Source organism: Lethenteron reissneri, unplaced genomic scaffold, assembly GCF_015708825.2.
Source record: "Lethenteron reissneri isolate LAM-NWPU_2019-01 unplaced genomic scaffold, ASM1570882v1 scaffold_1639, whole genome shotgun sequence".
Taxonomy (NCBI): domain Eukaryota; kingdom Metazoa; phylum Chordata; class Hyperoartia; order Petromyzontiformes; family Petromyzontidae; genus Lethenteron; species Lethenteron reissneri.
Window position 1 is genome coordinate 2,083,259 of NW_026891376.1, and position 24,903 is coordinate 2,108,161.

The 24,903-nt window shown below is 52.9% G+C and overlaps 1 protein-coding gene across 1 annotated transcript in view; it reads right to left on the reverse strand.

Moving 5' to 3' along the window:
• Positions 1 to 3,612, reverse strand: part of LOC133363059 (cyclin-dependent kinase 10-like) — a 9,299-nt gene extending 5,687 nt beyond the window's left edge. Inside the window, exons 1-2 of the mRNA XM_061582069.1 lie at positions 3,525 to 3,612; positions 2,297 to 2,436 (exon numbers count right to left, since the gene is read on the reverse strand). Coding sequence (XP_061438053.1) covers positions 2,297 to 2,404 — 108 coding nt within the window. The 5' untranslated portion in view covers positions 2,405 to 2,436; positions 3,525 to 3,612. The remainder of the gene's footprint in view (positions 1 to 2,296; positions 2,437 to 3,524) is intronic.
• Positions 3,613 to 24,903: the final 21,291 nt, after the last annotated feature.

Here is a 24,903-nt window from a genome sequence, read left to right on the forward strand (position 1 = left end):
ACACAACACACACAACACACACAACACACAGTATTACATACACACAGTACTACACACAACACACACACACAACACACACACACAACACAGTATTACACATACACTACTATACACACACACAACACACAGTATTACACACAACACACACATCACACAGGAGTGAGGGACCTCGCCCCTGGGGCCCTCGCTCCCGGCCCTTGATCCTCACCCCTGGCTCCTAACCCCCGACCCCTGGCTCCTCACCCTGCGAGCCACTCACCCCGCGAGCCACTCACCCCGTGAGCCACTCACCCCGTGAGCCACTCACCCCGTGAGCCACTCACCCCGTGAGCCACTCACCCCGTGAGCCACTCACCCCGTGAGCCACTCACCCCGTGAGCAACTCACCCCCTGGGCTACTCACCCTGTGAGCCACTCACCCTGTGAGCCACTCACCCTGTGAGCCACTCACCCTGTGAGCCACTCACCCTGTGAGCCACTCACCCTGTGAGCCACTCACCCTGTGAGCCACTCACCCTGTGAGCCACTCACCCTGTGAGCCACTCACCCTGTGAGCCACTCACCCTGTGAGCCACTCACCCTGTGAGCCACTCACCCTGTGAGCCACTCACCCTGTGAGCCACTCACCCTGTGAGAAACTCACCCTGTGAGCCACTCACCCTGTGAGCAACTCACCCTGTGAGCCACTCACCCTGTGAGCCACTCACCCTGTGAGCCACTCACCCTGTGAGCCACTCACACCCTGGGCTACTCACCCTGTGAGCCACTCACCCTGTGAGCCACTCACCCCCTGGGCTACTCACCCTGTGAGCCACTCACCCTGTGAGCCACTCACCATGTGAGCTACTCACCCTGTGAGCCACTCACCCCCTGGGCTACTCACCCCGTGAGCCACTCACCCCGTGAGCCACTCACCCCGTGAGCCACTCACCCCGTGAGCCACTCACCCCGTGAGCCACTCACCCCGTGAGCCACTCACCCCGTGAGCCACTCACCCCGTGAGCCACTCACCCCGTGAGCCACTCACCCCGTGAGCCACTCACCCCCGTGAGCCACTCACCCCGTGAGCCACTCACCCGTGAGCCACTCACCCCGTGAGCCACTCACCCCGTGAGCCACTCACCCCGTGAGCCACTCACCCCGTGAGCCACTCACCCCGTGAGCCACTCACCCCGTGAGCCACTCACCCCGTGAGCCACTCACCCGTGAGCCACTCACCCCGTGAGCCACTCACCCCGTGAGCCACTCACCCCGTGAGCCACTCACCCCGTGAGCCACTCACCCCGTGAGCCACTCACCCTGTGAGCCACTCACCCTGTGAGCCACTCACCCTGTGAGCCACTCACCCCGTGAGCCACTCACCCCTCCCCACTCACCCCGTGAGCCACTCACCCCGTGAGCCACTCACCCTGTGAGCCACTCACCCCGTGAGCCACTCACCCCGTGAGCCACTCACCCCGTGAGCCACTCACCCCGTGAGCCACTCACCCCGTGAGCCACTCACCCCGTGAGCCACTCACCCCGTGAGCCACTCACCCCGTGAGCCACTCACCCCCTGGGCCACTCACCCCCTGGGCCACTCACCCCGTGAGCCACTCACCCCGTGAGCCACTCACCCCGTGAGCCACTCACCCTGTGAGCCACTCACCCTGTGAGCCACTCACCCTGTGAGCCACTCACCCCGTGAGCCACTCACCCTGTGAGCTACTCACCCCCTCCCCACTCACCCTGTGAGCCACTCACCCTGTGAGCCACTCACCCCGTGAGCCACTCACCCCGTGAGCCACTCACCCCGTGAGCCACTCACCCCGTGAGCCACTCACCCCGTGAGCCACTCACCCCGTGAGCCACTCACCCCGTGAGCCACTCACCCCGTGAGCCACTCACCCCGTGAGCCACTCACCCTGTGAGCACTCACCCCCCTCCCCACTCACCCTGTGAGCCACTCACCCTGTGAGCCACTCACCCTGTGAGCACTCACCCCCCTCCCCACTCACCCTGTGAGCCACTCACCCTGTGAGCACTCACCCCCCTCCCCACTCACCCTGTGAGCCACTCACCCTGTGAGCCACTCACCCTGTGAGCCACTCACCCTGTGAGCCACTCACCCCCTGGGCTACTCACCCTGTGAGCCACTCACCCCCTGGGCTACTCACCCCGTGAGCCACTCACCCCCTCCCCACTCACCCTGTGAGCCACTCACCCCCTCCCCACTCACCCTGTGAGCCACTCACCCCCTCCCCACTCACCCTGTGAGCTACTCACCCCCTCCCCACTCACCCCGTGAGCCACTCACCCTGTGAGCGCGCCGTGGCAGGGTGATGCGCTCCCCGCGGAATGAGCTCAGGGCGAGCTCCGGCTCCTCCTCGGGCTGCTCCTCGTCGCCACGATCCACCTCGCTCATCGCTCGCGGAGACGCGGGGGGAGACCTGGGACCTGGGGGAGACACGGGGGGGGGAGACACGGGGTCTGGGGGAGACGCGGGGGGAGACACGGGGTCTGGGGGAGACGCGGGGGGAGACCTGGGACCTGGGGGAGACACGGGGGGGGGGAGACACAGGGTCTGGGGGAGACGCGGGGGGAGACCTGGGACCTGGAGGAGACACGGGGGGGGGGGAGACACGGGGTCTGGGGGAGACGCGGGGGGAGACACGGGGTCTGGGGGAGACACGGGGGGAGACCTGGGACCTGGAGGAGACACGGGGGGGGGGGAGACACGGGGTCTGGGGGAGACGCGGGGGAGACACGGGGTCTGGGGGAGACGCGGGGGGAGACCTGGGACCTGGGGGAGACACGGGGGGGGGGAGACACAGGGTCTGGGGGAGACGCGGGGGGAGACCTGGGACCTGGAGGAGACACGGGGGGGGGGGAGACACGGGGTCTGGGGGAGACACGGGGTCTGGGGGAGACACGGGGTCTGTGGGAGACACGGGGGGAGACACGGGGGGGGTCTGTGGGAGACACGGAGAGAGACACGGGGTCTGTGGGAGACACGGGGGGAGACACGGGGGGGTCTGTGGGAGACACGGAGAGAGACGCGGGGTCTGTGGGAGACGCGGGGGGAGACGCGGGGGGGTCTGCGGGAGACACGGGGGAGCCAAGTTCAGCCACTCGGAGGGGGCGAGGGGACTCAATGGGGAGCGACTCACAACAGAGACTGGGAGCGACTCGGAACGACTCAGAGGGACTCACAGGGAACGACTCGGAGGGAACGACTCGGAGGGAACGACTCGGAGGGACTCACAGGGAACAACTCGGAGGGAACGACTCACAGGGACTGAGGGAACGACTCAGAGGGAACGACTCAGAGGGAACGACTCACAGAGACTCGGAACGACTCACAGGGAACGACTCAGGGGGACTCAGGGACTGAGGGAACGACTCTGAGGGAACGACTCAGAGGGAACGACTCACAGAGACTCGGAACGACTCAGAGGGAACGACTCAGAGGGAACGACTCAGAGGGAACGACTCACAGAGACTCGGAACGACTCAGAGGGAACGACTCACAGGGAACGACTCACGCGGTCCTTCTCGGCGCTTCACAATTCCCAGTTCGCATGCGCCGCGGCTGCCTCAATGAGGCGGCGACGTCCGCACCGATTGGTTGAGGCGGGGCACGTGACCCGGGGCTGCTGACCAATCGCGTGCGCCGCAGCGGCTGACCAATCGGATGCGCCGCTCCCGGAGAGTGGGCGGGGCTTATTGGGGTGGGGGGGGGGCGCGCGCCGCTTCTGACAACTACGGGTGGCGAGAGGCAGCACGTGAAGGCGTGGCGCGTGCGGACTACGAATTACGAATCGCGCCGCTTATCCAGACTGGGGATTCTAAAAAGCGTTTTTTAATTATTATTATTACTTCAGAGTCTGGATATTGATTGAATCGATGTAAAGCTTCTTTCGTGACTGCAGCAGGGATTCATCTTCTTGGTTCTTTCGGTAAAGTCACCACGTAGAAGGGAAGTAATAAAATAATAAAAATAAAACTTAATATAATAATTCTCACGACGTTTCGGCAGCTTGCGTTGTGGCCGAAACGTCGTGAGAATTGTATTTAATTATGTTTTATTTTATTATTTTATTACTTCCCTTCTACGTGGTGACTTTACCGAAAGAACCAAGAATATAGTCTTCTTATTATGTTTAATTTTTATTATTGTATTATTTCCCTTCTACGTGGTGACTTTACCGAAAGAACCAATAATATAGTCTTCTTATTATGTTTTATTTTTATTATTTTATAATAAAATTACTCTTATGATTTTTTATTATTATTTTATCATAAAATAACTCTTATTATGTTTTATTTTTATTATTTTATTATTTCCCTTCTACGTGGTGACTTTACCGAAAGAACCAATAATATAGTCTTCTTATTATGTTTTATTTTTATCATTTTATTAATTCCCTTCTACGTGGTGACTTTACCGAAAGAACCAAGAATATATTCTTCTTATTATGTTTTATTTTTATTATTTTATTATTTCCCTTCTACGTGGTGACTTTACCGAAAGAACCAAGAAGATGATTGAATCGTGTTGGACGGGGGAATCAGATGAGCTATGAAGCTCTTTCACACACACACACGTTCAAGAGGGGAACGTTACCACGATAAACGTCACAAAAAAAATTTACGAAATCAGTGAAAAGTAATGGAAATGTAAATAAATCACGTTACCAAAACATTAAACAAATAAAACTAAACTCTCAGTATTGTACAACTCAAACAAGTAAACCCGTAAAAACAAAGTTTTTCACTCTAAATCCTTTATATGCGTGGCGGCTAGAGTCCTCTCGTCCGCTGGCTTGAGATGGCTGCCACCTGTGGGTCAGATGATTGCATGGCACTATTAAGCAATTGGTAATTAAATATTTAAAAAAAATTCCCTAAAAGTGTAAAAATTTTGGAAAAAAAATTTCACGAAAATAAATTGTCTCGCACAACGAGTCTGTGTGCAAAATGTCAGCTCGATTGGATCACGGGAAGTGGGTTTATAAAACGACCGAAAGATTTGCACGGTCGCAAGCGCGCAAGCAAGCGAACTTAATATAAAGGATTTAAAAACAGTGCATATCATTACCATCATCAGAGTTGTTTCTTTTTGTTTGCATTGTGACTGCTTGTGTTGTGGTTATTGTAAACATGATGCCTTGTATAAAGGTCGATTTGAAGCTTTCGTGACTGCAGGGATTCATCTTCTTGGTTCTTTCGGTAAAGTCACGTAGAAAGGAAGTAATAAAATAATAAAAACAAAACATAATAAGAGTTATTTTATGATAAAATAATAAAAAAAATCATAAGAGTAATTTTATTATAAAATAATAAAAACAAAACATAATAATAAGAATTATTTTATTATGTTTTATTTTTATTATTTTATTACTTCCCTTCTACGTGACTTTACCGAAAGAACCACGAAGTTGTCAGTTTTGTACCAGTTGAAAGGGTAAAAACGTACTACTATATTTTGCCACTGGTAAAGGAGATGTCTCATAGTGAACATCTCTCAGTATTTATTTTTATTTCTTGCCAGGCAAGGGCCCACCACTGAGCGTTGGAGCTTTTTAAATCCTTTATATTAAGTTCACTTGCTTGCTTGCTTACGACCGTGCAAATCTTTCGGTCGTTTTTTAACCCACTTCCCGTGATCCAATCGAGCTGACATTTTGCACACAGACTCGTTGTGCGAGACAATTAATTTTCGTGAAAAAAAATTCCCAAAATTTTACACTTTTTAGGGAATTTTTTTAAAATATTTAATTACCAATTGCTTAATGGTGGCAGGCAATCATCTGACCCATAGGTGGCAGCCATCTCAAGCCAGAGGACGAGAGGACTCTAGCCGCCCGTTTCATGATGACGCAAATGTTGACTAACCACATGGCATGAAATCCCTGCCCCCACGCTGCACAATGGAGACTATTTATAGAGAAGCTACATTGAAGCCGCCAGGTTCTTGAAAGTGGTAAAACGGGTCAACGCTAGTGCCCTCGGGAATATACGGGGCATGTCAAGAGATGATCTTTCATTTTTATTTAAATCCTTTATATTAACTTCACTTCGCTTGCTTGCTTACTCAAGAAAAACAGGAATGAATAATGAAATGAAACCGATGCCACGCATATAAAGGATTTATAGTGAAAAACTTTGTTTTTACGGGTTAATAATTTTTTCTTGCAGTGGCGACCTGGCTGCCACAAATGATCGAGGCGCTACGAAGTATCTCATCATCATCATCGTCATCACGTGACAATTTGTAGCAGCAAATGCATCTAAACTCGTCTTCCTTCTCAACGTGGAAGGGGGGAAAAAAATCGGAGGACTTCAAGAAAAATCCACGCGACCATCCAATCAATCTCAGCGCCGCACGTTTATAGTATCAACACATTGTCCTGCTGCGGAGGGAGCTGGTAGGAACGTTGTTGGGTTGCTCGGTCAATGGCCTGCAGGGTCAACGGCGGCGTGGGGTATTCCGCAAATATGGCCGACTGTGAGGGCGGGCACAAGCCGGCGTGAGTAGGTGAAACGTTGAGTTTTATAAGGGCACCACGGGGTGACCAGCCCCTCCCCACCCAGCCCCTCTCTACCCAGCCCCACCCAGCCCCTCCCCTCCCACCCCCCACCCAGCCCCTCCCCACCCAGCCCCACCCAGCCCCTCCCCTCCCACCCCCCACCCAGCCCCTCCCCACCCAGCCCCTCCCCACCCACCCAGCCCCTCCACACCCTCCCCACCCAGCCCCTCCCTCCCCACCCAGCCCCACCTAGCCCCACCCAGCCCCTCCCCACCCTCCCTCCCCACCCAGCCCCTCCCCACCCTCCCCACCCCACCCAGCCCCTCCCCACCCAGCCCCTCCCCACCCTCCCCTCTCCACCCTCCCCACCCAGCCCCTCCCCACCCCACCCAGCCCCTCCCTCCCCACCCTCCCCTCTCCACCCAGCCCCTCCCCACCCTCTCCACCCTCCCCACCCAGCCCCTCCCTCTCCACCCAGCCCCTCCCTCCCCACCTAGCCCCTCCCCACCCTCCCATCTCCACCCAGCCCCACCCCTCCCACCCCCCACCCTCCCCTCCCCATGTGCACGACAGACAAATAATCCCTGGTGGGCAGTGTGGAACCTGTTGTTCCGACGTGTGTAAATGTGTGAAATATTTCTCGTTGGTGTGTTCAGCCCAGAAGATGAACACAAAATTTTGCAGTCTTTTTAAATCCTTTATATTAAGTTCGCGTGCTTGCTTGCTTGCTTAGGACCGTGCAAATCTTTCGGTCGTTTTTTAACCCACTTCCCGTGATCCAATCGAGCTGACATTTTGCACACAGACTCGTTGTGCCAGACAATTATTGTTCGTGAAAAAAAATTCCCAAAATTTTACACTTTTTAGGCAAAAAAAAATGATTTTACATATATTCAAATAGAACGCATTCATGGCTTTGGCTGAACGTCACAGTGTAAGAGCCCAGAGCGTAACCCCTCCGCAGGCCGTGGCGGAGTAGCGCAGTTGGTAGCGCCCTCGCTTCCCATGCCAAAGGTCGCGCGATCGATCCCCGCGTCCTCCACAGGCGAATATATTTTTAAATCCTTTATATTAAGTTCGCCGCCACGCATATAAAGGATTTATAGTGAAAAACTTTGTTTTTACGGGTTTACTTGTTAAATACGTGTTGAACCACGGTTAGTGTCTAACTGTGTTGTTGGCCGACTGGTTTGCATCGCGTTATGTTTCTAAGGTTCGATAATTGTTTTTACCCTTTTATCTGGCAACAAAACTGACACCTTTTTTACGAGGAGTCATGTTTGCATTGACCACAATACCTGCGGTCGGAATGCAAACAAAAAACACACAGCTCTGATAATATATGCACTGTCCTTGAAATTGATTGGTCCACACCCGAGACAGCTTTTCTTAGAGCCTCATTAAAAGGCAACCTTTTGGCGTCATCTGGTCCAACACCAGGGTGAGATGAGGGAGTGGCTGGGTGGGGAGGGTGGGGAAGGGCTGGGTGGGGAGGGTGGGGAGGGTGGGGCTGGGTGGGGGGTGGGGAGGGTGGGGCTGGGTGGGGGGTGGGAGAGGTGGGGATGGGTGGGGAGGGGCTGGGTGGGGAGGGGCTGGGTGGGGAGGGGAGGGTGTGGTGGGGAGTGTGGGGCTGGGTGGGGAGGGGCTGGTCACCCCGTGGTGCCCTTATAAAACTCAACGTTTCACCTACTCACGCCGGCTTTTGCCCGCCCTCACAGTCGGCCATATTTGCGGAATACCCCACGCCGCCGTTGACCCTGCAGGCCATTGACCGAGCTAGCCAACGTTCCTACCAGCTCCCTCCGCAGGAATGTGTTCCTTATTCTTGGTTCTTTCTGTAAATTCACGTAGAAGGGAAATAATAAATTATAATGAATTCCCTTCTCCGTGACTTTACCGAAAGAACCAAGAATATGAATCCCTGCGCTCACGAAAGCTTTAAATCGAAATCATAATCATTAAAATTGTAATTTTTTCTTCACATTCTTTGCATGGCATTACCTTCTATAGGTGCTGCGTATACGCTTTTTGTTTTTAAATGTGTTTAATATTTGCTAAATTTCCATGAATAAGCATTGCAAACGAACACTAATAAGTGTCCAATTGTAACACGTTTTTGTATTTATTGCATCATGGGGTGATGATGCACGTAGCGCTACAAAGGACCCGGAGAAAAATCCACGCGGCCAAATATAGAGCAGCAGCAGCAGGCGTCAGGGTCGGGATCGAACCCACGACCTCCTGTATACCCGGCGAGGTAGTTAACATCTCCTAGCCACCGTGATGATGATGATGAGAGGGAGAGACGCAAACTCCAAATATACAGCAGCAGCAGACGTCAGGGTCGGGATCGAACCCACGACCTCCTGCATACCAGGCGAGGTAGTTAACATCTCCTAGCCACCGTGATGATGATGAGAAAGAGAGACGCAAACTCTAAATCTACAGCAGGTGTCAGGGTCGGGATCGAACCCACGACCTCCTGTATACCAGGCGAGGGAGTTAACATCTCCTAGCCACCGTGATGATGATAATTATGAGAGAGAGAGACACGCAAACTCCAAATATACAGCAGCAGGCCTCAGGGTCGGGATCGAACCCACGACCTCTTGTAAACCAGGCGAGGTAGTTAACATCTCCTAGCCACCGTCATGATGATGAGAAAGAGAGACGCAAACTCCAAATATACAGCAGCAGGTGTCAGGGTCGGGATCGAACCCACGACCTCCTGTATACCAGGCGAGGTAGTTAACATCTCCCAGCCACCGTGATGATGATGATGAGAGAGAGAGACACGCAAACTCCAAATATACAGCAGCAGGCGTCAGGGTCGGGATCGAACCCACGACCTTCTGTACATCAGGCGAGGTAGTTAACATCTCCTAGCCACCGCTGCTGCTTATGAAGACTCTGGAAAGTGATTAGCTCTGCGTATTGCATTCACAGCCTTGCTGTCAACCCACCTGATCTAGCAGTAAATATTTCATGGCTGATAATGATGATTCTTCACTTAAAAGCTTTCGTGACTCCATGAATTCAAATTCTTTGTTTTTTTTCGGTTAAGTCACGTTGGTAAAACATAGAAAATAAATTAAAATGAAAAAACTAAAATTTTAATGAAAACAAATAAAATAAAATATATATTATATATTTTTTTTCACCTACGTGACTTTACCGAAAAAAACAAACGGTATGCATCCTTGCAGTCACGAAAACTTCAAATCTAGAAAACTTGATAGGTTCAAATTCATAAATATAAAATCAATAAAAAAAACTACGACGTTTCGATCGCAACACAAGCGGTCGTCATCGTAGTTTTTATTAATTTTATTTTTTATTAATTTCAACCTCTCTACGTGACTTCAACGAAAGACCCAAAGAATACGATGATGATGCTGATGCTGATGCTCACTATAATGCCAATGCTTACGCAGTCTAGGAAATGTAACTACCCGCTTATACAGACTACGGAATGTGAGACACGGAAACGGCGTGCAAAAGTCGCCCCCTATGGGAGAAGACGCGGTGGGGGTCGTGTGACAGGTGGGGGTCACGGGTAGGGGTCAAAGGTGGGGGTCACGGGTGGGGGTCAAAGGTCGGGGTCGTGTGACAGGTGGGGGTCACGGGTAGGGGTCAAAGGTGGGGGTCACGGGTAGGGGTCAAAGGTGGGGGTCACGGGTGGGGGTCACGGGTAAGGGTCACAGGTGGGGGTCACGGGTGGGGGTCACAGGTGGGGGTCACGGGTGGGGGTCACGGGTAGGGGTCAAATGTGGGGGTCACGGGTGGGGGTCACAGGTGGGGGTCACGGGTGGGGGTCACAGGTGGGGGTCACGGGTGGGGGTCACAGGTGGGGTCACGGGTGGGGGTCACGGGTAGGGGTCAAAGGTAGGGGTCAAAGGTGGGGGTCACAGGTGGGGTCACGGGTGGGGGTCAAAGGTGGGGGTCACGGGTAGGGGTCACAGGTGGGGGTCGTGTGACAGGTGGGGGTCAGAGGTGGGGGTCACGGTGGGGGTCAAAGGTGGGAGTCACAGGTGGGGGTCACGGTGGGGGTCAAAGGTGGGGGTCAAAGGTGGGGGTCAAAGGTGGGGGTCACGGTGGGGGTCAAAGGTGGGGGTCAAAGGTGGGGGTCACAGGTGGGGGTCACGGGTGGGGGTCAAAGGTGGGAGTCACAGGTGGGGGTCACGGTGGGGGTCACGGTGGGGGTCAAAGGTGGGGGTCAAAGGTGGGGGTCACGGTGGGGGTCAAAGGTGGGGGTCAAAGGTGGGGGTCACAGGTGGGGGTCACGGGTGGGGGTCACAGGTGGGGGTCACGGGTAGGGGTCACAGGTGGTGGTAGGGGAAGTGTTAGGGGTAGGGGTAGTGTTATGTGTAGTGTTAGGGGTAGGGGTAGTGTTAGGGATAGGGGTAGTGTTTATTGTTAGGGGTATGGGTAGGGGTAGTGTTGACTAGTGCTAGGGGTAGTGTTTATTGCTAGGGGTAGTGATAGGGGTAGGGGTAGTGTTAGGGGTAGTGTTAGGGGTAGTGTTTATTGCTCGGGGTAGTTTTGACTAGTGTTAGGCCAGTTAGGGGCTGTGTTTATTGCTAGGGATATGGTTTTGTGTCTTTCCAATGGCAGCATTCACTCCAAGGTCGTCCGAGTCGTGACATTCTGGGAGCGGCAGCGCGCCAGCAGCAGCAGCAGCGTGCCAGTGTGTGTATGTTGATCTACCCGTGCCACTACGTGGATGTTGATCTACCCGTGCCAGAGTGGAGATGTTGATCTACCCGTGCCAGTGTGTGGATGTTGATCTACCCGTGCCAGTGTGTGGATGTTGATCTACCCGTGCCAGTGTGTGGATGTTGATCTACCCGTGCCAGTGTGTGGATGTTGATCTACCCGTGCCACTGTGTGGATGTTGATCTACCCGTGTCAGTGTGTGTATGTTGATCTACCCGTGTCAGTGTGTGTATGTTGATCTACCCGTGCCACTACGTGGATGTTGATCTACCCGTGCCAGTGTGGAGATGTTTATCTACCCGTGCCAGTGTGTGGATGTTGATCTACCCGTGCCACTACGTGGATGTTGATCTACCCGTGCCAGTGTGGAGATGTTTATCTACCCGTGCCAGTGTGTGGATGTTGATCTACCCGTGCCAGTGTGTAGATGTTGATCTACCCGTGCCAGTGTGTGGATGTTGATCTACCCGTGCCAGTGTGTGGATGTTGACCTACCCGTGCCAGTGTGTGGATGTTGATCTACCCGTGCCAGTGTGTGGAGTTGTTGATCTACCCGTGCCAGTGTGTGGATGTTGATCTACCCATGCCAGTGTGTGGAGTTGTTGATCTACCCGTGCCAGTGTGTGGATGTTGATCTACCCGTGCCACTGTGTGAATGTTGATCTACCCGTGCCAGTGTGGAGATGTTGATCTACCCGTGCCACTGTGTGGATGTTGATCTACCCGTGCCAGTGTGTGGATGTTGATCTACCCGTGCCAGTGTGTGGATGTTGATCTACCCGTGCCACTGTGTGGATGTTGATCTACCCGTGCCAGTGTGTGGATGTTGATCTACCCGTGCCAGTGTGGAGATGTTGATCTACCCGTGCCACTGTGTGGATGTTGATCTACCCGTGCCAGTGTGTGGATGTTGATCTACCCGTGCCAGTGTGGAGATGTTGATCTACCCGTGCCACTACGTGGATGTTGATCTACCCGTGCCAGTGTGTGGATGTTGATCTACCCGTGCCAGTGTGGAGATGTTGATCTACCCGTGCCAATGTGGAGATGTTGATCTACCCGTGCCAGTGTGTGGATGTTGATCTACCCGTGCCAGTGTGTGGATGTTGATCTACCCGTGCCAGTGTGTAGATGTTGATCTACCCGTGCCAGTGTGGAGATGTTGATCTACCCGTGCCAGTGTTGAGATGTTGATCTACCCGTGCCAGTGTGTGGATGTTGATCTACCCGTGCCAGTGTGTGGATGTTGATCTACCCGTGCCAGTGTGGAGATGTTGATCTACCCGTGCCAGTGTGGAGATGTTGATCTACCCGTGCCAGTGTGGATGTTGATCTACCCGTGCCAGTGTGTGGATGTGGATCTATCCGTGCCAGTTTGTGGATGTTGATCTATCCGTGCCAGTGTGTGGATGTTGATCTACCCGTGCCAGTGTGGAGATGTTGATCTACCCGTGCCACTACGTGGATGTTGAATTACCCGTGCCAGTGTGTGGATGTTGATCTACCCGTGCCAGTGTGTGGATGTTGATCTACCCGTGCCACTGTGTGGATGTTGATCTACCCGTGCCAGTGTGTGGATGTTGATCTACCCGTGCCAGTGTGTAGATGTTGATCTACCCGTGCCAGTGTGTGGATGTTGATCTACCCGTGCCACTGTGTGGATGTTGATCTACCCGTGCCAGTGTGTAGATGTTGATCTACCCGTGCCAGTGTGTGGATGTTGATCTACCCGTGCCACTGTGTGGATGTTGATCTACCCGTGCCAGTGTGTAGATGTTGATCTACCCGTGCCAGTGTGTGGATGTTGATCTACCCGTGCCAGTGTGTGGATGTTGATCTACCCGTGCCAGTGTGTAGATGTTGATCTACCCGTGCCAGTGTGTGGATGTTGATCTACCCGTGCCACTGTGTGGATGTTGATCTACCCGTGCCAGTGTGGAGATGTTGATCTACCCGTGCCACTGTGTGGAGTTGTTGATCTACCCGTGCCAGTGTGTGGATGTTGATCTACCGTGCCAGTGTGTGGATGTTGATCTACCCGTGCCAGTGTGTGGATGTTGATCTACCCGTGCCAGTGTGTGGATGTTGATCTACCCGTGCCACTGTGTGGATGTTGATCTCCCCGTGTTAGTGTGTGGATGTTGATCTACCCGTGCCAGTGTGTGGATGCTGATCTACCCGTGTTAGTGTGTGGATGCTGATCTACCCGTGCCAGTGTGTGGATATTGATCTACCCGTGCCAGTGTGTGGATGTCGATCTACCCGTGCCAGTTTGTGGATGTTGATCTACCCGTGCCAGTGTGTCGATGTCGATCTACCCGTGCCAGTTTGTGGATGTTGAATCTACCCGTGCCAGTGTGTGGATGTCGATCTACCCGTGCCAGTTTGTGGATGTTGATCTACCCGTGCCAGTGTGTGGATGTTGATCTACCCGTGCCACTACGTGGATGTTGATCTACCCGTGCCAGTGTGGAGATGTTTATCTACCCGTGCCAGTGTGTGGAGATGTTGATCTACCCGTGCCAGTGTGTAGATGTTGATCTACCCGTGCCAGTGTGGAGATGTTGATCTACCCGTGCCAGTGTGTGGATGTTGATCTCCCCGTCCCAGTGTGGAGATGTTGATCTACCCGTGCCAGTGTGTAGATGTTGATCTACCCGTGCCAGTGTGTGGATGTTGATCTACCCGTGTCAGTGTGTGGATGTTGATCTCCCCGTCCCAGTGTGGAGATGTTGATCTACCCGTGCCAGTGTGTAGAAGTTGATCTACCCGTGCCAGTGTGTGGAGATGTTGATCTACCCGTGCCAGTGTGGAGATGTTGATCTACCCGTGCCAGTGTGTAGATATTGCACTACCCGTGCCAGTGTGTGGATGTTGATCTACCCGTGCCAGTGTGTGGATGTTGATCTACCCGTGTCAGTGTGTAGATGTTGATCTACCCGTGCCAGTGTGTAGATGTTGATCTACCTGTGCCAGTGTGTAGATGTTGATCTACCCGTGCCAGTGTGTGGATGTTGATCTCCCCGTCCCAGTGTGGAGATGTTGATCTACCCGTGCCAGTGTGTGGATGTTGATCTACCCGTGCCAGTGTGTGGATGTTGATCTACCCGTGCCAGTGTGGAGATGTTGATCTACCCGTGCCAGTGTGTAGATGTTGATCTACCCGTGCCAGTGTGGAGATGTTGATCTACCCGTGCCAGTGTGGAGATGTTGATCTACCCGTGCCAGTGTGTGGATGTTGATCTACCCGTCCCAGGGTGGAGATGTTGATCTACCCGTGCCAGTGTGTGGATGTTGATCTACCCGTGCCTGTGTGTAGATGTTGATCTACCCGTGCCAGTGTGTAGATGTTGATCTACCCGTGCCAGTGTGGAGATGTTGATCTACCCGTGCCAGTTTGTGAATGTTGATCTACCCGTGCCAGTGTGTAGATGTTGATCTACCCGTGCCAGTGTGTAGATGTTGATCTACCCGTGCCAGTGTGTGGATGTTGTTGATCTACCCGTGCCACTGTGTGGATGTTGATCTACCCGTGCCAGTGTGTGGATGTTGATCTACCCGTGCCAGTGTGTGGATGTTGATCTACCCGTGCCACTGTGTGGATGTTGATCTCCCCGTGTTAGTGTGTGGATGTTGATCTACCCGTGCCAGTGTGTGGATGCTGATCTACCCGTGTTAGTGTGTGGATGCTGATCTACCCGTGCCAGTGTGTGGATATTGAGCTACCCGTGCCAGTGTGTGGATGTCGATCTACCCGTGCCAGTTTGTGGATGTTGATCTACCCGTGCCAGTGTGGAGATGTTGATTTACCCGTGCCAGTGTGTAGAAGTTGATCTACCCGTGCCAGTGTGTGGAGATGTTGATCTACCCGTGCCAGTGTGGAGATGTTGATCTACCCGTGCCAGTGGTGTAGATATTGCACTACCCGTTGCCAGTGTGTGGATGTTGATCTACCCGTGCCAGTGTGTGGATGTTGATCTACCCGTGTCCAGTGTGTAGATGTTGATCTACCCGTGCCAGTGTGTAGATGTTGATCTACCTGTGCCAGTGTGTAGATGTTGATCTACCCGTGCCAGTGTGTGGATGTTGATCTCCCCGTCCCAGTGTGGAGATGTTGATCTACCCGTGCCAGTGTGTGGATGTTGATCTACCCGTGCCAGTGTGTGGATGTTGATCTACCCGTGTCAGTGTGGAGATGTTGATCTACCCGTGCCAGTGTGTAGATGTTGATCTACCCGTGCCAGTGTGGAGATGTTGATCTACCCGTGCCAGTGTGGAGATGTTGATCTACCCGTGCCAGTGTGTGGATGTTGATCTACCCGTCCCAGTGTGGAGATGTTGATCTACCCGTGCCAGTGTGTGGAGATGTTGATCTACCCGTGCCAGTGTGGAGATGTTGATCTACCCGTGCCAGTGTGTAGATGTTGATCTACCCGTGCCAGTGTGGAGATGTTGATCTACCCGTGCCAGTGTGGAGATGTTGATCTACCCGTGCCAGTGTGTGGATGTTGATCTACCCGTCCCAGTGTGGAGATGTTGATCTACCCGTGCCAGTGTGTGGAGATGTTGATCTACCCGTGCCAGTGTGGAGATGTTGATCTACCCGTGCCAGTGTGTGGAGATGTTGATCTACCCGTGCCAGTGTGTGGATGTTGATCTACCCGTGCCAGTGTGGAGATGTTGATCTACCCGTGCCAGTGTGTTGATGTTGACCTACCCGTGCCAGTGTGGAGATGTTGATCTACCCGTGCCAGTGTGTGGATGTTGACCTACCCGTGTCAGTGTGGAGATGTTGATCTACCCGTGCCAGTGTGTAGATGTTGATCTACCCGTGCCAGAGTGTGGATGTTGATCTATCCGTGTCAGTGTGGAGATGTTGATCTACCCGTGCCAGTGTGGAGATGTTGATCTACCCGTGCCAGTGTGTGGATGTTGATCTACCCGTGCCAGAGTGTAGATGTTGATCTACCCGTGCCAGTGTGTGGATGTTGATCTATCCGTGCCAGTGTGGAGATGTTGATCTACCCGTGCCAGTGTGGAGATGTTGATCTACCCGTGACAGTGTGTGGATGTTGATCTACCCGTGCCAGTGTGTAGATGTTGATCTACCCGTGCCAGTGTATAGATGTTGATCTACCCGTGCCAGTGTGGAGATGTTGATCTACCCGTGCCAGTTTGTGAATGTTGATCTACCCGTGCCAGTGTGTAGATGTTGATCTACCCGTGCCAGTGTGTAGATGTTGATCTACCCGTGCCAGTGTGTGGATGTTGTTGATCTACCCGTGCCACTGTGTGGATGTTGATCTATCCGTGCCAGTGTGGAGATGTTGATCTACCCGTGACAGTGTGTGGATGTTGGTCTACCCGTGCCAGTGTGTGGATGTTGATCTATCCGTGCCAGTGTGTAGATGTTGATCTACCCGTGCCAGTGTGTAGATGTTGATCTACCCGTGCCAGTGTGTGGATGTTGTTGATCTACCCGTGCCAGTGTGTAGATGTTGATCTACCCGTGCCAGTTTGTGGATGCTGATCTACCCGTGCCAGTGTGTGTATGTTGATCTACCCGTGCCAGTGTAGAGATGTTGATCTACCCGTGCCAGTGTGGAGATGTTGATCTACCCGTGTCAGTGTGTGGATGTTGATCTACCCGTGCCAGTGTGTAGATGTTGATCTACCCGTGCCAGTGTGTAGATGTTGATCTACCCGTGCCAGTTTGTGGATGTTGATCTACCCGTGCCAGTGTGGAGATGTTGATCTACCCGTGCCAGTGTGTAGATGTTGATCTACCCGTGCCAGTGTGTGGATGTTGTTGATCTACCCGTGCCACTGTGTGGATGTTGATCTATCCGTGCCAGTTTGTGGATGTTGATCTACCCGTGCCAGTGTGGAGATGTTGATCTACCCGTGTCAGTGTGTGGATGTTGATCTACCCGTGCCAGTGTGTAGATGTTGATCTACCCGTGCCAGTGTGTAGATGTTGATCTACCCGTGCCAGTTTGTGGATGTTGATCTACCCGTGCCAGTGTGGAGATGTTGATCTACCCGTGCCAGTGTGTAGATGTTGATCTACCCGTGCCAGTGTGTGGATGTTGTTGATCTACCCGTGCCACTGTGTGGATGTTGTTGATCTACCCGTCCCAGTGTGGAGATGTTGATCTACCCGTCCCAGTGTGGAGATGTTGATCTATCCGTGCCAGTTTGTGGATGTTGATCTACCCGTGCCAGTGTGTGGATGTTGATCTACCCGTGTCAGTGTGTGGATGTTGATCTACCCGTGCCAGTGTGGAGATGTTGATCTACCCGTGCCACTACGTGGATGTTGATCTACCCGTGCCAGTGTGTGGATGTTGATCTACCCGTGTCAGTGTGTGGATGTTGATCTACCCGTGCCAGTGTGTGGATGTTGATCTACCCGTGCCAGTGTGGAGATGTTGATCTACCCGTGCCAGTGTGGAGATGTTGATCTACCCGTGCCAGTGTGTGGATGTTGATCTACCTGTGCCAGTGTGGAGATGTTGATCTACCCGTGCCAGCGTGTGGATGTTGATCTACCCGTGCCAGTGTGTGGATGTTGACCTACCCGTGCCAGTGTGTGGATGTTGTTGATCTACCCGTGCCAGTGTGTGGATGTTGATCTACCCGTGCCAGTGTGTGGATGTTGATCTACCCGTGCCAGTGTGTAGATGTTGATCTACCCGTGTCAGTGTGTAGATGTTGATCTACCCGTGCCAGTGTGGAGATGTTGATCTACCCGTGCCAGTGTGTAGATGTTGATCTACCCGTGCCAGTGTGGAGATGTTGATCTACCCGTGCCAGTGTGTAGATGTTGATCTACCCGTGCCAGTGTGTGGATGTTGATCTACCCGTCGCAGTGTGTAGATGTTGATCTACCCGTGCCAGTGTGTAGATGTTGATCTACCCGTGCCAGTGTGTGGATGTTGATCTACCCGTGCCAGTGTGTGGATGTTGATCTACCCGTGCCAGTGTGTGGATGTTGATCTACCCGTCGCAGTGTGTAGATGTTGATCTACCCGTGCCAGTGTGGAGATGTTGATCTACCCGTGCCAGTGTGTGGATGTTGATCTACCCGTGCCAGTGTGTGGATGTTGATCTACCCGTGCCAGTGTGTGGATGTTGATCTACCCGTGCCAGTGTGTGAATGTTGATCTACCCGTGCCAGTGTGGAGATGTTGATCTAGCCCGTGCCAGCGTGGAGATGTTGATCTACCCGTGCCAGTGTGTGGATGTCGAGCTACCCGTGCCACTGTGTGGATGTTGATATACCCGTGTTAGTGTGTGGATATTGATCTACCCGTGCCGCTGTGTGGATGTTGATCTATCCGTGCCAGTGTGTGGATGTTGATCTACCCGTGCCAGTGTGTGGATGTTGATCTACCCGTGCCAGTGTGTGGATGTTGATCTACCCGTGCCAGTGTGTAGATGTTGATCTACCTGTGCCAGTGTGTGGATGTTGATCTACCCGTGCCAGTGTGTAGATGTTGATCTACCCGTGCCAGTGTGTAGATGTTGATCTACCCGTGCCCGTGTGTGGATGTTGACCTACCCGTGCCAGTGTGTGGATGTTGATCTACCCGTGCCAGTGTGTGGATGTTGATCTACCCGTGCCAGTGTGGAGATGTCGATCTACCCGTGCCAGTGTGTGGAGATGTTGATCTACCCGTGCCAGTGTGGAGATGTTGATCTACCCGTGCCAGTGTGTGTATGTTGATCTACCCGTGCCAGTGTGTCGATGTTGATCTACCCGTGCCAGTGTGTGTATGTTGATCTACCCGTGCCAGTGTGTGGATGTTGATCTACCCGTGCCAGTGTGGAGATGTCGATCTACCCGTGCCAGTGTGGAGATGTTGATCTAGCCCGTGCCAGCGTGGAGATGTTGATCTACCCGTGCCAGTGTGTGGATGTCGAGCTACCCGTGCCACTGTGTGGATGTTGATATACCCGTGTTAGTGTGTGGATATTGATCTACCCGTGCCGCTGTGTGGATGTTGATCTATCCGTGCCAGTGTGTGGATGTTGATCTACCCGTGCCAGTGTGTGGATGTTGATCTACCCGTGCCAGTGTGTGGATGTTGATCTACCCGTGCCAGTGTGTAGATGTTGATCTACCCGTGCCAGTGTGTAGATGTTGATCTACCCGTGCCAGTGTGTAGATGTTGATCTACCCGTGCCAGTGTGTAGATGTTGATCTACCCGTGCCAGTGTGTGGATGTTGATCTACCCGTGCCAGTGTGTGGATGTTGATCTACCCGTGCCAGTGTGGAGATGTCGATCTACCCGTGCCAGTGTGTGGAGATGTTGATCTACCCGTGCCAGTGTGGAGATGTTGATCTACCCGTGCCAGTGTGTGTATGTTGATCTACCCGTGCCAGTGTGTCGATGTTGATCTACCCGTGCCAGTGTGTGTATGTTGATCTACCCGTGCCAGTGTGTGGATGTTGATCTACCCGTGCCAGTGTGGAGATGTCGATCTACCCGTGCCAGTGTGTGGAGATGTTGATCTACCCGTGCCAGTGTGGAGATGTTGATCTACCCGTGCCAGTGTGGAGATGTTGATCTACCCGTGCCAGTGTGTAGATGTTGATCTACCCGTGCCAGTGTGTGGATGTTGATCTACCCGTGCCAGTGTGTGTATGTTGATCTACCCGTGCCACTACGTGTATGTTGATCTACCCGTGCCAGTGTGTAGATGTTGATCTACCCGTGCCAGTGTGTGGATGTTGTTGATCTACCCGTGCCACTGTGTGGATGTTGTTGATCTACCCGTCCCAGTGTGGAGATGTTGATCTACCCGTCCCAGTGTGGAGATGTTGATCTATCCGTGCCAGTTTGTGGATGTTGATCTACCCGTGCCAGTGTGTGGATGTTGATCTACCCGTGTCAGTGTGTGGATGTTGATCTACCCGTGCCAGTGTGGAGATGTTGATCTACCCGTGCCACTACGTGGATGTTGATCTACCCGTGCCAGTGTGTGGATGTTGATCTACCCGTGTCAGTGTGTGGATGTTGATCTACCCGTGCCAGTGTGTGGATGTTGATCTACCCGTGCCAGTGTGGAGATGTTGATCTACCCGTGCCAGTGTGGAGATGTTGATCTACCCGTGCCAGTGTGTGGATGTTGATCTACCTGTGCCAGTGTGGAGATGTTGATCTACCCGTGCCAGCGTGTGGATGTTGATCTACCCGTGCCAGTGTGTGGATGTTGACCTACCCGTGCCAGTGTGTGGATGTTGTTGATCTACCCGTGCCAGTGTGTGGATGTTGATCTACCCGTGCCAGTGTGTGGATGTTGATCTACCCGTGCCAGTGTGTAGATGTTGATCTACCCGTGTCAGTGTGTAGATGTTGATCTACCCGTGCCAGTGTGGAGATGTTGATCTACCCGTGCCAGTGTGTAGATGTTGATCTACCCGTGCCAGTGTGGAGATGTTGATCTACCCGTGCCAGTGTGTAGATGTTGATCTACCCGTGCCAGTGTGTGGATGTTGATCTACCCGTCGCAGTGTGTAGATGTTGATCTACCCGTGCCAGTGTGTAGATGTTGATCTACCCGTGCCAGTGTGTGGATGTTGATCTACCCGTGCCAGTGTGTGGATGTTGATCTACCCGTCGCAGTGTGTAGATGTTGATCTACCCGTGCCAGTGTGGAGATGTTGATCTACCCGTGCCAGTGTGTGGATGTTGATCTACCCGTGCCAGTGTGTGGATGTTGATCTACCCGTGCCAGTGTGTGGATGTTGATCTACCCGTGCCAGTGTGTGAATGTTGATCTACCCGTGCCAGTGTGGAGATGTTGATCTAGCCCGTGCCAGCGTGGAGATGTTGATCTACCCGTGCCAGTGTGTGGATGTCGAGCTACCCGTGCCACTGTGTGGATGTTGATATACCCGTGTTAGTGTGTGGATATTGATCTACCCGTGCCGCTGTGTGGATGTTGATCTATCCGTGCCAGTGTGTGGATGTTGATCTACCCGTGCCAGTGTGTGGATGTTGATCTACCCGTGCCAGTGTGTGGATGTTGATCTACCCGTGCCAGTGTGTAGATGTTGATCTACCTGTGCCAGTGTGTGGATGTTGATCTACCCGTGCCAGTGTGTAGATGTTGATCTACCCGTGCCAGTGTGTAGATGTTGATCTACCCGTGCCCGTGTGTGGATGTTGACCTACCCGTGCCAGTGTGTGGATGTTGATCTACCCGTGCCAGTGTGTGGATGTTGATCTACCCGTGCCAGTGTGGAGATGTCGATCTACCCGTGCCAGTGTGTGGAGATGTTGATCTACCCGTGCCAGTGTGGAGATGTTGATCTACCCGTGCCAGTGTGTGTATGTTGATCTACCCGTGCCAGTGTGTCGATGTTGATCTACCCGTGCCAGTGTGTGTATGTTGATCTACCCGTGCCAGTGTGTGGATGTTGATCTACCCGTGCCAGTGTGGAGATGTCGATCTACCCGTGCCAGTGTGGAGATGTTGATCTAGCCCGTGCCAGCGTGGAGATGTTGATCTACCCGTGCCAGTGTGTGGATGTCGAGCTACCCGTGCCACTGTGTGGATGTTGATATACCCGTGTTAGTGTGTGGATATTGATCTACCCGTGCCGCTGTGTGGATGTTGATCTATCCGTGCCAGTGTGTGGATGTTGATCTACCCGTGCCAGTGTGTGGATGTTGATCTACCCGTGCCAGTGTGTGGATGTTGATCTACCCGTGCCAGTGTGTAGATGTTGATCTACCTGTGCCAGTGTGTGGATGTTGATCTACCCGTGCCAGTGTGTAGATGTTGATCTACCCGTGCCAGTGTGTAGATGTTGATCTACCCGTGCCCGTGTGTGGATGTTGACCTACCCGTGCCAGTGTGTGGATGTTGATCTACCCGTGCCAGTGTGTGGATGTTGATCTACCCGTGCCAGTGTGGAGATGTCGATCTACCCGTGCCAGTGTGTGGAGATGTTGATCTACCCGTGCCAGTGTGGAGATGTTGATCTACCCGTGCCAGTGTGTGTATGTTGATCTACCCGTGCCAGTGTGTCGATGTTGATCTACCCGTGCCAGTGTGTGTATGTTGATCTACCCGTGCCAGTGTGTGGATGTTGATCTACCCGTGCCAGTGTGGAGATGTCGATCTACCCGTGCCAGTGTGTGGAGATGTTGATCTACCCGTGCCAGTGTGGAGATGTTGATCTACCCGTGCCAGTGTGGAGATGTTGATCTACCCGTGCCAGTGTGTAGATGTTGATCTACCCGTGCCAGTGTGTGGATGTTGATCTACCCGTGCCAGTGTGTGTATGTTGATCTACCCGTGCCACTACGTGTATGTTGATCTACCCGTGCCAGTGTGTCGATGTTGATCTACCCGTGCCAGTGTGGAGATGTTGATCTACCCGTGCCAGTGTGGAGATGTTGATCTACCCGTGCCAGTGTGTGGATGTTGATCTATCCGTGCCAGTGTGTGGATGTTGATCTACCCGTGCCAGTGTGTAGATGTTGATCTACCCGTGCCAGTGTGTGGATGGTGATCTACCCGTGCCAGTGTGTGGATGGTGATCTACCCGTGCCAGTGTGTGGATGGTGATCTGCCCGTGCCAGTGTGTGGATGTTGATCTACCCGTGCCACTACGTGGATGTTGATCTACCCGTGCCAGTGTGGAGATGTTTATCTACCCGTGCCAGTGTGTGGAGATGTTGATCTACCCGTGCCAGTGTGTAGATGTTGATCTACCCGTGCCAGTGTGGAGTTGTTGATCTACCCGTGCCAGTGTGTGGATGTTGATCTACCCGTGCCACTGTGTGAATGTTGATCTACCCGTGCCAGTGTGGAGATGTTGATCTACCCGTGCCACTGTGTGGATGTTGATCTACCCGTGCCAGTGTGTGGATGTTGATCTACCCGTGCCAGTGTGTGGATGTTGATCTACCCGTGCCAGTGTGTGGATGTTGTTGATCTACCCGTGCCAGTGTGTGGATGTTGATCTACCCGTGCCAGTGTGTGGATGTTGATCTACCCGTGCCAGTGTGGAGATGTTGATCTACCCGTGCCACTACGTGGATGTTGATCTACCCGTGCCAGTGTGTGGATGTTGATCTATCCGTGCCAGTATGTGGATGTTGATCTACCCGTGCCAATGTGTAGATGTTGATCTACCTGTGCCAGTGTGTGGATGTTGATCTACCCGTGCCAGTGTGTGTATGTTGATCTACCCGTGTCAGTGTGGAGATGTTGATCTCCCCGTGCCAGTGTGGAGATGTTGATCTACCCGTGCCAGTGTGGAGATGTTGATCTACCCGTGCCAGTGTGGAGATGTTGATCTACCCGTGACAGTGTGTGGATGTTGATCTACCCGTGCCAGTGTGTAGATGTTGATCTACCCGTGCCAGTGTATAGATGTTGATCTACCCGTGCCAGTGTGGAGATGTTGATCTACCCGTGCCAGTTTGTGAATGTTGATCTACCCGTGCCAGTGTGTAGATGTTGATCTACCCGTGCCAGTGTGTAGATGTTGATCTACCCGTGCCAGTGTGTGGATGTTGTTGATCTACCCGTGCCACTGTGTGGATGTTGATCTATCCGTGCCAGTGTGGAGATGTTGATCTACCCGTGACAGTGTGTGGATGTTGGTCTACCCGTGCCAGTGTGTGGATGTTGATCTATCCGTGCCAGTGTGTAGATGTTGATCTACCCGTGCCAGTGTGTAGATGTTGATCTACCCGTGCCAGTGTGTGGATGTTGATCTACCCGTGCCAGTGTGGAGATGTTGATCTACCCGTGCCAGTGTGTGGATGTTGATCTCCCCGTCCCAGTGTGGAGATGTTGATCTACCCGTGCCAGTGTGTAGATGTTGATCTACCCGTGCCAGTGTGTGGATGTTGATCTACCCGTGTCAGTGTGTGGATGTTGATCTCCCCGTCCCAGTGTGGAGATGTTGATTTAGCCGTGCCAGTGTGTAGAAGTTGATCTACCCGTGCCAGTGTGTGGAGATGTTGATCTACCCGTGCCAGTGTGGAGATGTTGATCTACCCGTGCCAGTGTGTAGATATTGCACTACCCGTGCCAGTGTGTGGATGTTGATCTACCCGTGCCAGTGTGTGGATGTTGATCTACCCGTGTCAGTGTGTAGATGTTGATCTACCCGTGCCAGTGTGTAGATGTTGATCTACCGTGCCAGTGTTGTAGATGTTGATCTACCCGTGCCAGTGTGTGGATGTTGATCTCCCCGTCCCAGTGTGGAGATGTTGATCTACCCGTGCCAGTGTGTGGATGTTGATCTACCCGTGCCAGTGTGTGGATGTTGATCTACCCGTGCCAGTGTGGAGATGTTGATCTACCCGTGCCAGTGTGTAGATGTTGATCTACCCGTGCCAGTGTGGAGATGTTGATCTACCCGTGCCAGTGTGGAGATGTTGATCTACCCGTGCCAGTGTGTGGATGTTGATCTACCCGTCCCAGTGTGGAGATGTTGATCTACCCGTGCCAGTGTGTGGAGATGTTGATCTACCCGTGCCAGTGTGGAGATGTTGATCTACCCGTGCCAGTGTGTAGATGTTGATCTACCCGTGCCAGTGTGGAGATGTTGATCTACCCGTGCCAGTGTGGAGATGTTGATCTACCCGTGCCAGTGTGTGGATGTTGATCTACCCGTCCCAGTGTGGAGATGTTGATCTA